Below are 13,662 nucleotides of genomic sequence, written 5' to 3'. Positions count from 1 at the left end.
AAATCTTTTTGCTTTTAATCAGAGATATTTTTATAATTTGATTCATTAACATTTCTTATTAGAATACATACATCCATAAGTTCTTAATTAATATAATATTCGATAATAAATCATCATGTATGTTAATATTTGCTTATATCATACAAAAATGATTACTTCTTGCTAGTAATTTGTAAATTGCCTAATTCTTTACTAGGAATATTAAAATTATTTATTTTTAATATTTATATACTAAATTGTAATAAACATTACAAATGTGTTACATATTTATACAACACTAAGTTCTTTGTAATTTCTTGCTTCTGTTATACATATCTCATTACATATCCTTCTCTGAAATTTTGAACATGGAAAAGGTTTGGAAAATACTGAGAACCTGCTGAGAACTAACATCGTGAAGAAACGTTCAAGTATAGTAACTAGGGAATTTCGTATTATGTCAACACTTGTTGAAGTCATTACAAATCAAATTATAATAGACGTGGTTCCGTGTTCGACTTTTTAAAAACTTAATTTTTGGCGTTTCTCTGATTGTAAAAAGTACAGTTATATTTCCTAGTAGAAGATGTCTGGTGATGTTCAAGCAAGAAAACGGAGAGAGAAAAAACGTAAAAAGGGTAAACAAAAAAAAATAGGATACTGAAAGTGTGAGAGAATTATTATAATTTCAATTTTCAACTTCTAACTTTTGTATTTATTAATATCAAGTGACAGTGCTTTCATTTTCGTTTCTAAAATTATCACAGTATATTTATACATTAAAAATATCGATATATTAAACTAATTTTTGTTCTTTTTTTTTATTTTCTAAAATAAAAAAAAAAATATTAAATACATTATTTTGTTTTAAATACGAAAGAGGGATTATAGGAAAATATTATTAAATGATAATATTTATTGAACATTATTTGTTGATGCTTCATTTTACAAGTTTTAATACTGAAATATTATATAATGCATACATACATACGTATTAAGTGTATATACTTATATACACGTATCACATTTCATAATATACTTTATATTGAACAATTACAATACAATTGTTAAATAATTATAATTTATAGTTTGCACATTCTTTATAAAATATTTTGTGAATCCCATTATTTAGAATTGTAAAAACTTTAGAATAGTGAAAAAATAACTTAAAAAATTATTCAGATATCATAAGTTAACTTTTGCTTTTATATGCTACTATGTGATTCGTTTGCTACTATATAGCTTGATGAAACTTTACGAAAAAGATTTATAAAACTCAGTGATCTCTTATTTAAATTATAGTATATACATGTGTGTGCGTGTGTGTATATGTACGCGCAAGCACGTGCGTGTATACGCGAGTTCCGCGTCCAAGCGTATGTATAATTTTTATATATATGCCGCTTATTTTTGCTTCAAAATATGAAATCAGTGAAAATTTCCTATTTATATTTATGCTTTTTGTTACAAATTATCACAAAATAATATAATTTTATTTTGAACTTATATTTTAAATTGTTTATTGCGTTGTGGGCGTGTTACGATAATGCTATACCGAACGTAAAGCCTCAGATATTTTGAGGCATATTTGGCAATGTTGCTGAAATTAGAAAATACAGGGTCTTAGAAGTTTGATCAGCCTAGCTTTTGGCTTTCAAAAATAGATCAACCTATATTATCCGGTCCAAAAACATTTTTCGTCAATTTATTTATATATTTTACGTATTTGTAGAATCCGTTGCTATTTATAATAAATATTAATTTAATACTTTTAATTTGATTATTAGTTCAATGAAGAAATATACAAGTAACAGATTTTATTGTGATAAACAAATAAAGTAGTAAATATAGATTCGTGATGTATATTGTGTTAATGGAAATACATACTTTCAATATTAGAGAATACTTGTAAAAGTACTCTTTTACAATAATGATTTACAAAAATGACAGTATTTTGCTTGGTATTATTTTAAAGTTTGTCTATTAAGTTGTTATATTGTTATTTATTTTATACTTATCTCGAAGTTTATTACAGAAAACACTTTTCGTATTACAGAAAAAACTTTTCGTAAAAAAATAATGTCGCAAATAATAATAATTATTATTATTATTAACTTAATTATTAACATTGATATTAAATTATCATTATTTTTGTAAAAAAATATGCACTAAACAGAATATAGTAAATGAATAACAAATGAACCTTTTGATAACTATTTAAAAAGATTTTAAATAAACAAAATAAGAGTAAACTAAAGCATTATTCTTTTTGACATTTAAAAATAATTTTTATAATATAATGTTAACAAATTTCTCGATCATATTTCAATTTCTAATTCACATAAAAACATTACAATCTATATACACGCTATATATAATTTGTATACGCACGGCACATACATACTTATGTTTGTGCATGTATGTACAATATGCAATATTTTTTAAAATAACTTTTATGCCGTATTATAATAATCATTTTATCAGTAATTAGTAATTGTCATTTAGCTATTCAATATATTATACTTCAATATATTTAGATGAAGAAGATAATATTATACCATCACCTACAGTGGGAAATGCTAGTGAAAATTTAACAGACAACGTAACTATACATATTTATAAAGAAAGTACTACAGGTGGACACTGGTGTGCTCGAATCATATTTTTTACTGTCTTAACAATGCTTGTTGGCTTAATCGGTGTAGTTATTATTGAGCACAGAGGTACTACAGACAGTAAGTAAACTTTCTCTATATTTTTAATGTAATTATAGTTATTACATTTAATGTATTATGTCAACACTATATATTTCATGTTATAAGTTAGTACACCATTAGAATCTTCTCGTTGGGCCTTTATCTTTGATGGGTGGGTAGATGATTCTTTGTCTCTATCTAATGAAGAATCACATGATAATGAAAATGAAAAAACTAAACAAATAGAAGATGAAAGGAGGTATAATGAAGACGATGAAAAGTTAGAAACTACAGAAACTGAAATTGAATCTGAAATTGCAACTGAAACTGAAACTGATACAGAAACTGAATCTGGAGAAGTTCAGGACGATGAAATGTTGAATGAATCTACAGAAGAAGAAGGAGAAGAAGTAGAAAAAGAAGAAGAAGAAGAAGAAGAAGAAGAAGAAGGAGAAGAAGAAGAAGTAAAGAAAGAAGAAGAAGAAGAAGAAAAAGAAGAAGAAGGAGAAGAGGAAGACCAGGAAACTGTAACTGAAAATGAATCAAATGAAGAAGAAAGTGAAATTTTTCCAAATAAAGAAGGTATTACATGATACAAAACATTAAAATATAGTAGTGAATATAAATGTATATTCAAAATATTCTTATAAATTTTAAATCTTTAACATAAGATATCAATACAGAATTAAGCCGCGAGAGTAAATATGAAAACAGGAAGCACACAGAAGTTACATTAGAAGATGATGATATTAGTTCAACGTTTGATGATACTAATGTATTAGAAGAAATATACGGTATTAGTACAGAGAAAGACTCGGATGAAAAAGCTGTTTTAAATGAAGTAGATAACCAATTTGATAAAATATTAGAAATGCCAAGAAATGAAGACATATTTGAGACATTTTTAGACGACATTCCTGGTGTTAAGGAAATTAATGATGACAATATAGAACCTTTAGAAGAGGTAAACTTAATATGATTAGACATCATTATCAAAGTAATAAAACTTATAAAAAGTATTACTTGTACATACTTTATTTTATGTTATGTATTCTCCTATATAAAAAATTTAATGAGTTTTCAATAATTGAATATAAAGATGTTGGTGTTCACTGTAATTTGAAAAATTATTTTATTATATCTTTTTAATTTTTATCTCCTTATGTAGAAAACAGGAAACTATAATTTTTTATGAAATTTTTCTCTTTTTGATAACAAATGTAAAGAAAATTGCACTTATTGAAAGATGTACAATTTATTAGCTACAAAAGATATTACTTAGATACTAATTTATTAATAATTTTATTCACTACAGAAAATTAGAAAATTATATGTTACCGTATGCTTTTATATGAATAATTCTACAATACAATTTCTTAAATAGTAGCACATTATCACACTATCATCTTTATATTAGGTAGAAAACACAGAACCGGAAGAATATGTTAATGATGTAGATGTAAAGCCAGAAATAGAAGAAATAGAAGAAGAATCCACTAGCGGTAAGTGAAATATTGCGTGGCAAAATTGAATTACAATCTTTTCATAATGTAAAATGATCCTCCATGCTCTCATATTTTGACATAAAATATAACATAGATATAAATAATTTTCATAGTTTTGAAATTTTCTTTATTTCTCATTAAACTTTTGAAATCTCAATAAAAAATAACATGTGATGGTTGCAGTGGCAATGAAGTTTGGAGTTGGTGTGGCACTTATTGTCGCTGCACATTTTGTCCTTGTGAAACGATGGAATAATGGTAAATGTTGTAACATTTTCGTTTTACAAATAGTATAATTTATTGCATTTAGACAAAATTCTGATGTAATTTCAATTTTTTGAATTGTAAAATTATACAATATTTACTAAATCATCTTTCATATTTAACAATATAATATTATTTTGTATGTTAAATTTAAATACGCTTTTACTTAACTTTCACACTTATTCAATGTTTTAAAATATAATTGAGAAAGTTATAAAATTCATTTAAAAAATACTTTTATTTCATGAATCAATCATAGAAATATCATGCCATTGTAAGGGGTTATATAAATTTTTTAAAATAACAAAGAAATTATTATTATAAGTGCTTTTAAATGAAAGCTAAAATATCATTTTTATGCACCTTTAATGATAATGATGATCTTTACTTTTTTTAATGTTTAGAAGTTATTATTTCTGTTTAAAATCAATCTAAACTAATTTCTTCTGAGAAAAAATATATAGAATAAAAAATTATATTGAAAGACAAAACAATTTTTAAAATAGGAAAGCATGAAAAAGAAGTGCAAGAGAAAAGTGGAAAAATAGAAACAAAAAAATATAAGCGCGGAGAAGAAGAGGATAAAAAGATAGAACAACAGGTTGTTATGCTAAAAGATACTGAGTTCGAGAAAGGAGAAGAAGGGGAAGGAGAAGAAGGAGGGGAAGAGGAAGGAGAAGTAATGAACAAACGGAATAAAGATGACATGGATGAAAAAAAGGAACGAGCATTAGGAACACAAGAAGGAAAAGAAGGGAATCAAAATATAAGGTGGAATGAAATAAAAAACAAAAAAAATAAGAGTAATAAAAATCAAATGAATCAAAAGAATGAAATAGGAATTGTGCAAAAGACAATGTTAAAAGAAGAAGAACGAACAGAAGAAGAAGAAGAGGATGAAGGAGAAGAAGAAGAAGAAGTAGAAGAAGAAGAAGAAGAAGAAGAAGAGGAAGAAGAAGAGGAAGAGGAGGAAGAGGAGGAGGAGGAGGAGGAAGAGGGAGAAGAGGAAGAGGAAGAAGAAAAGGATGAAGTAGAAGAAGAAGAAGAGGAGGAAATCGAAAATTTTGACGATACTGAGTTAATTGCGAAACTTGAAGCTAAATATGGAAAATTACAAACTTTACAAAATGATAATGAAGAAGATAGCGAACATGAAAAAGAAATAACAACCAACAGTTTAGTAACGTGGAAGCAAAAACAATAAATAATCTACTGAATTGTACGTATATCCAATGTGAGAAACAATTTTAGAATTTATTGAAATTGCAGAATTTATTTTTATATAAGTAAGTTACCATATTTAATAAATGAAATGTTACTGTATAAAAACAATAATATTTAATGAATAATAAATTAGACGAGCATGGAGGATCTTACATAAATAATTTTGTACAATCCTAAGTGAAGAAATTTCCTATATACTTTAATAGTCAATTAATCATGTAAACTTTTGGCTTATACATGCATATGAATACTTATATATTTTACTAATAATATTTATCAAAATATTCAATATCGATATTGATGAAATTTTTTAGGTTTGTAAAGCAGACACAAGTAATGGCTAACACAACCGTTTAATTATGGTAACTTAAATTTAAGAGATAAAATTACCTTTAAAAATTTTATCTTTGTAATATTATATTGGGAGTTAATATCTAAAAGAATAAGAGTTCTAAATAAATTTCGTATAGTTATTTAAAAAAAATTAATGTAATGTACATATTAATAAACAAAAGTAAGAAAAGGATCAAAATTTTCTTCCAGTATTTCACTCTCAAGAGATGTAAAAATAAAATATTAATGTTTTAAATTTAATTTGACTAAAATAAATGAACAATATCCTTAAACCTTGTTCAGAAAGAAGGTAGTCTAATTATTAGTTTATAATTCAAGCTTCAAATGGATATTTAAAGACAAAACATCTACAATAGAAATAATCTATTTATGAAAATATTATGTACATACATACATACGTAAAAAGCGACTGAATATGGAATTCAGAAAAGATCAACTTGGTTTACTTGTATGGTAATCAACTCAAGATACGGGCATGAGCACGTTTACTCCCTCTCTGACATTAACTTTCACGTAAATAAATAGTAAGCATAATTGATAAAACGAGCCCTCGAACTAACTGTCGATGTAAAATTATTTTGTGAAACATAGGGAGATATCCTGTTCTAAACAGTGTCGTCTAAAGCCTGCGACTACGACCTCAAGCAAATCTCCAGTGTCGAATTTTTATCTTATGGCACTGACGTATAACAGTCACGGTATCGACTATCGCGGTATATAACAAAAAGTTAAACCCATAGAGAATTTTTCCAATTTGTGGAACATCTCACATCGGTCTTTTGCAGAGAAATTCAACCATTTATAACTGTTACGCCACGAGGCTTAGTATAGATCGTATTTCTAACCGTCGCTCGCGGCCCTACAACGTCGCAGACAGATTGTCTTATTTGCCCGACGAAAAATATACAATGTATCGACGAGCGCATAGTTGTCACCAAGCAGCGAATTCCAGAAACGTTGATTTCGGTCCGTTATTTTATTGTAACAAAGAAAGTGGCTTACGTGATTATAGGTGCGAACGGTGGCGTGACCCGAGCGTAGTGGGGGTCGTCTCCTCGAGAAGACAAAGAATTGATCTAAGGGCAATCAGACTCATTTGAAGATTCAAACGACATACATCGAGAGGTCTGATGATTGAAATTAAAGTCGCTTAGTCTACCGAATTCATCGAGAGGTATCGTAAAGTCGGGTCGAATTTCTGTAACGCTTTAACTGTATTCATCGTTAAATAATTTGTGACGCTTTTATTATTACTTAATTTATTGTTAAATATACAAGCTATATTAACCTGTTAATACAGTGTTAAATTCATTGAACCACCTCTGTTATCTTAATCGAAACAGGGGAACAATGACTAATTCGCGACTTCGATTATACGAATCGTAGCGAGAATTTACGCCTCTCGCTGACGCGTTTTCCTCGCGATCGCGTCTCTCCGCGAACGATCGTAACAATAACGTTTTATAAATTTATTTTGTGATAAAGTTCTCTCATGATGCGAATAGTAAGGTGGGTTCGCATATACAACGATATTAGCAAGTAGTTCGGCACTAAAAGGGTTAAGGGTTAATTCTTTAATTTTAAACTAACCGTACGCAGCGATGAAATTTGCACGAGTGCATACAAGGTTTCGAATCGAAAGGATTTCATCGTGCAAGTCAAGAGCACGGCTATTTTACTTTTACAACGACGCGGCACGTGTATACAGTGATTCTCTCGACTGCTGGTTATCTGCACGAGCCGCGGACCCTTTGTCTCAGCGACGAAAGTTGGTGGATTTGAATCCGCAACGATTTGATTTCCTAGGTAACCGAGCCAATCTTCAAGTGCAACGGCGCCCATCGTTGAACTCTGGTCGATATTCCAACATCGAAATTATCTAAAATACGATCGACGACTTGAGGATAAGAGTAAAACAGTTTGTCCTTAACACGTTGACGCCAGCGCCGATATTCATGGTTTTCTCCGTGAGACGGCACCCGAATTCACGGTCTGCTCCGTGGGGCGGCGCTGGACCACATTAGACTGTTCGACATGACCGCAATTTTTCAACTTTGACTTCAATTTATAACAAAATTACAAAAGCTGTACGATTGCTATTGAGTTCAATGAATTCCGTGGACTTCAACTAATACATTGATATACAATAGTTTGTCAATATCAATTTGCATATATTTATAAATGTTAAGTAAAGTTGACGGGACCCGCCTTGGCCCTAATTTTGTACTCTTTTCGATTTTTCTTAAAAAGTAGAGGTCTGACGCGAATTCTGACCATCTCACGCAATTCTGTGAACATTTTTCTATAAGAAACGTTCATAGCGCGAATCAAAAAATTTTTCAATTCCGTACAGGTAAAAAGAATAGTCATGCATGTTCGTCAGAGAACAACGGCACGTGTAAGGAACATGCACGACGAAAATAATGTTAGGTTACGTTAAATTTTTAAAATGGACTAAAAACAGACCAGTATGTATGCTAGCTACTTCCAAAAATCATAGGTATGTTATTGTTCAGGAGAAAAATAGTAAATTAAAGTCAGACACTGTTTTTTTTTATTTTTTATTATTTTTTTTTATAATGATGCTAAAAAGGAGGTTGATCTATCCGATCAGATGTCATCCTATTATAGTTGTTTGCGCAGAACCATAAAATGGTATCGTGGTATGTACATAGAAAATGGGGTACATAGAAAAAGTATGAAAATTTTAAAATTTCGCGAAGAAATTATTTATCACCTTTGAAATATAGTGAATTCTCACAGAGAAGAAATGCCAAGTTCACATTTTCTGGCATTTTAGGCTAGACATCCTGTATACCACAGCCATCGAAAAAATAACCAAATAGTAACGGAATAGGCGCTTCTGAGATACACCAGACGATAACCCCTCCAAAGGGACTAAAGCCTCAGTAGAAAAATCTTGCAAAATAAGCGCTCGAGCCAGTCTGTTAAAACATTTTGAATCATTCTTTTGTAACGCTTTGAATCGTCAGTCTGTTGGATTTGCATAATTAATTCTATGTCATATGCAAATTCAATCTTTTTATCTTATTCGTGAAACGTTCGAACTGTAACGCGAAGAGGTCACCAGCGATCTATCGGTTTCGTGATTTCTTATGCCTTCTACGTAACACCGACGTCAACGTGTTAATATATAACGTTTTACAAAAAAACGTTACAATGTTCGGAAACAGATTCATCGAATAATTGGTTGAAAAGTCATTTTTAAAGAAAAAGGGTTTCAAAATCTCCTTAAAAATATCTTTATTAATTCGTCTACTCGTAATAAGCGAGTTGCCATAAAATTTATTGCTAAATTCAATGTACAACAATTGATGTTATATTATTTTACTCGTGATTTTCATCCTGTCGCAAGCAACTTTCACGGCCACTTGTTAACAAAGATTTGGAGAATCTATTATATTTCTTGAAATGCATATGCATAAATGCAAATGTATGTACCTGTAAAATAATTCTGATAAAATATTTATAAAAGACGTCGCTTGGGTGCATCCTTAGAAAAGGTTTTCAGAAATTTGTATGAGCTTCAATTAGTTTTGATGAGTTTGTCATTAATATCATTCTTCTTTTCGACTTTCTTTCCACGTTTGTTAGATAGGTAAGCCTGTTTGAAGAATCTACCGAAGAGAATGAAATAGCTGAAGTATATCAGCAGACCAATTTGCGCGTTTCGGAGCTTAACGTGGCATTCGACTTGATCGTTTTTTACATAGCTGTAAGCTATAATAGTTACAAAGCAACCCCAAATCATTTGTAATGTCTGTAACGTAGTGATCAGCATGGCGATCCATTTTGGTGGATGGAAGCGCGTTGCTTTCAGAGCATAATAAGAATACATCCAGGAGTGAATGAAAAAGTTTACTACAGCGTTCCATCTGGCGTATGCCGTAGTCTCTACAAAACATAGCCATGCGTAAAGAAAAACTGTTATATGGTGGTACCAATGTAGAAACATCAACGGCTGTTTTCGTAGTACAATAAAAGCTGTGTCGCCAAACTCCACGATCTTCGATAGGATGAACAACAGTGACCAAAATGCACTAACGGGATCTTGCGTAAGGAAGCTAGAAAGAACATAATTATGGTTTTATTATGAATTAACATTTTAGGAATATCGTTTTATTTTGTAAATAGATTTTATGTACCGCTTTGATGAGGGATGGATGCCGCCCGCAATATTCGATGATAAAGAAACGTGATAATCGTGTCATATGAACGAATCATCAACCATTAATTTTGTATCCAACGAGCGCGATCGCAATACTACTGCAAACTCAATATCGTTAAGTTCTAATATTTTTGTATATAGTGTAGGTCCAGGCTCGAAAAATTAAACGACGAAGGCACTATAATTGTAAAATCATTTCAAATATAAAACAACGTAGGATTGCTTTAATGATTGTTTTAATACGTTAATTACCATATGAACCAGTCAAATGGAATCTTTATCTTTCAATTTTCACCCAGAGGAAAGTTCAAAATGATAACCTTAAGAATGTATTTCGAGATGATCGAGGTCGTTAGATAGTACGTTTTCGTAAATAATTGTCACAATGCATACTTAATTAATGATTAGTTTTCAAGTTACTATTCTACGGAAAATATTTTAAAAGCTAAAATAAGGTAGGAATGTTAAATTACCTAGGTACACAAACACTATGGTAGAACCCATAATAGCTTAACACGTGATACATTTCCGCCGACATTCTAAGAAATCCAAAAATGGAAAATACCGCAAGTAACATATTCCACAAGGCAAGCGCACCTCTCAGTTCGAATTTCGGCCTATTTGACATGTAATGCTTTCCAGCAAAAATTAGGATGGCATAAATGGCAGAATAATAGAAGCAGTTCGGATAATGGTTCGTAATTATCGGAAGAGCATCTGAGTAAACAAAGTTTTTCTCAAAATTGAAGACATACGAGTAATTAGGTACAGTTAGCGGCGCATGATTCAATTTGTCTATCATCTTGGAATATATTTTTCTACTTGCTGGTCGTTACGAAATTAAAGAAAAGATGCAACTTTCTTTCACCTCTGCTGCCAATCTACTGAAAAGCAAAACAAATTAATAATGTTTAATTAATACTTAACACGAAATATTATTACAGATCCAAAAGATTTAGAATGATAGTTCAGAGTAACTTTTGCAGATTAGTCGTTTCTATCGAAATTAAGGAACAAATAAAAATACCAGGTAACAAATGAACTGATCATATCAAACGAATAATAAATTGCTTTTCAAACAATCTTACAACGCGATTTTAAAATACTATATGAAATGTTCTAACGAAACGTTCAAATCTGCTGTGTGTAGGATTGTCATTTATAAAATGACAGCTCTATTCAAATCCTAGAAATTTCCAGTCCAAATACTTTTATTACTTGTGTAAATTATATTGTAGATCGTAATCATAATCGAAAAATAAATAGAAAATATAAAAGTAGTTCGTACAAAGTAGGAACATTATTTGTATGTAATAAATAGTGCAGTGAAAAAGAAAAATTTCGTTTACTTTTATAATAGAATATATAAATATATATAAAAAAATTTATAATCAGAATAATTCACTATAGTAGTATCGACAGCTTTTTTTCTGCGAATATCTCGAAAACTATGGTCGAACAACATATGTACAGGGAGAAGTTGATCAAAATTATGCCCTCGAAAATATATTCAAAACTCACCGGTATGAAAGAAAACGTGGTAGTTCTACTGTTTCACTAGGCAAACATTTAAAAATAATAATATTGAATTAAATTCAATATTAAATATATATATTTGTATACTAAATTACTGATACTAAATTACATATACTAATAAATAGAATTGCTTATGAATAAATAACGTATACTTATAAAGTATTATAAAAAATATTAAGAATTCGTTTGATTACTTGTGCAACGAATAACTGAAATTTTATAGTGTATGCTACATATTCGTAGGTATAATTTAGCGATGATTGGTGAGAATTGCTTTGGACGCTTTAAGAACTAGGATAAATTGGAGAAACCCGGACGGTCGATAAGTTACCATTGGCAACCTCAGCTGTGTGTACCCTATTAACCCATAACGTAATTTCAAATTCGATTTGCATAAATTTATGATACAGAAATATCCGTATATATATTTTTTAACTTGTTAATCGCGGAGTTTAGTTTCAAAAATCCGTTATGGGATGCGCAGGTAAAATCAAGCAATGACGAGTATACACATCGACCGCAGGATAAATGCTCCTATTATAAATTTTACGATAAAAGTGAAGCAAAACGTGGAAAGATTACATTTTTATTCGATAAAAAATTAGTAATTCATTGTTGAGAAAAGGTATCGTTATTAAAAATTTAAAAATTGACAAAAAATAATAAAGTAAATTACAGAAAACAATTCGGGGAATAACTGATGCATTGGAGAAAATAATCAACTCAATTTATAAAAAGCAATACATTATACGGAGCACAACCGATATACCACAGAGAATAATCAAATCATCAAACTTTTTTCTTTTCTCTTCTTAATAAAATACATGATAGTTTTACTGGAAGTATAAATATGCACAATTTAGTCATAACATTGTACGTCACGAATATCGAATAAATTTCTCAAAACTGTTTCGTTTCATATCTACTCTGTTAAAATAAATCGTGGGTCAGATTTTCAATTTCAGATTAGATTTTTCTTGTTGAAAAATAGAATACTTGAACGTTAATACTTACAGTTTTGTGCAATATTACTTGGATCTAATAAGACAATACAAAGACAAGTCACTTGCCGTTTTCCTTCTTACATGTTCAATTAACCAATCGTTACTGTCAGTTGTAGGAGAACACTTTCAAGTATATATCGGCTATCCCACTCTCAACATCAATCTATGATGTTCTTATGAATATATTACATAAAATACCCTAACTTACTAAAATTTCGTTTATGGGGCACTATTGTACTATTGTAATTATAATAGTAAAATTTACAGGTAATGATGTATGTAAAAGTTAAACATAATCTCGTTACGTATTGTGGCTTATTAATGTAGTGGACAATAACTGCTGCAATACAATACTCTGGTGACTATAGCACGAACCTTAAGAATGAATCTATGTTGAATCATTAGATAAGTTATTTTCATTCTCATTTCTCACTAATGTTTTATTAGCAACCAGTGTGTTTTGGACAGTGTGAACGAAAGGAGAGTCCGTACGACGTATAAACGTAGTCCCCGATGGGTTAATAAAGGAATTTAAAATGGATTACAATATTTAATTATTTTAGCAGGTCTAATTAAATTTTGGTTTCATCTCTTCTTAGAATAGCGTTAGAATATTGGAGCCTTGATTTTGAAAATATAATTCAACGACTTCGTTGTGTATATGCCCGTTATAAATTTCCAAGCAACAAACTTTGAAAAGCTTAAACAGAAATTTAAAAATATACAAAAAAATAAATTACGCATCTTTTAAATAATAAAGTGACTTATGAACTGCTCGTAATAATGGAGTGATAAGTATCGATATTATCATATCGATAATATCGATATTAGCGTATCGATATTAAGGCAAATTATATGCAGCAAGCTCTTCGTATATGCATCCTTCGTATATCCATAAAATTATTCCCAAA

The 13,662-nt window shown here is 29.7% G+C and overlaps 3 protein-coding genes across 9 annotated transcripts in view; 1 reads left to right on the top strand and 2 right to left on the bottom strand.

The window, feature by feature from the left end:
* Positions 1-13,662, bottom strand: part of Tsp26a (Tetraspanin 26A) — a 183,850-nt gene that overhangs the window by 28,240 nt on the left and 141,948 nt on the right. The window lies entirely within an intron of this gene.
* Positions 418-5,826, top strand: LOC139986798 (uncharacterized). Of its 7 annotated transcripts, none has more exons than XM_072002413.1 (8): positions 418-617; positions 2,517-2,714; positions 2,802-3,139; positions 3,188-3,257; positions 3,359-3,639; positions 4,093-4,177; positions 4,364-4,438; positions 4,951-5,826. In XM_072002413.1, exons 1-8 carry the CDS (start codon positions 566-568, stop codon positions 5,646-5,648), a joined length of 1,797 nt encoding a protein of 598 aa, XP_071858514.1. In that variant the 5' UTR covers positions 418-565; the 3' UTR covers positions 5,649-5,826. The 7 variants fall into 7 exon arrangements, with proteins under 7 accessions (XP_071858514.1, XP_071858513.1, XP_071858510.1 ...); XM_072002412.1 differs by having other exon boundaries at positions 3,347-3,639; XM_072002409.1 differs by having other exon boundaries at positions 2,802-3,257; positions 3,347-3,639.
* Positions 9,270-12,851, bottom strand: LOC139986132 (very long chain fatty acid elongase 6-like). Its single transcript, XM_072001191.1, has 3 exons — positions 12,762-12,851; positions 10,685-11,095; positions 9,270-10,107 (listed from the first exon to the last, which is right to left on the bottom strand). Exons 2-3 carry the CDS (start codon positions 11,011-11,013, stop codon positions 9,570-9,572), a joined length of 867 nt encoding a protein of 288 aa, XP_071857292.1. The 5' UTR covers positions 11,014-11,095; positions 12,762-12,851; the 3' UTR covers positions 9,270-9,569.

This window comes from Bombus fervidus, chromosome 4 (assembly GCF_041682495.2).
Source record: "Bombus fervidus isolate BK054 chromosome 4, iyBomFerv1, whole genome shotgun sequence".
Lineage (NCBI taxonomy): Eukaryota > Metazoa > Arthropoda > Insecta > Hymenoptera > Apidae > Bombus > Bombus fervidus.
Note: the sequence above shows the minus strand (reverse complement) of the source record. Positions and strands in the feature narration are given on the sequence as shown.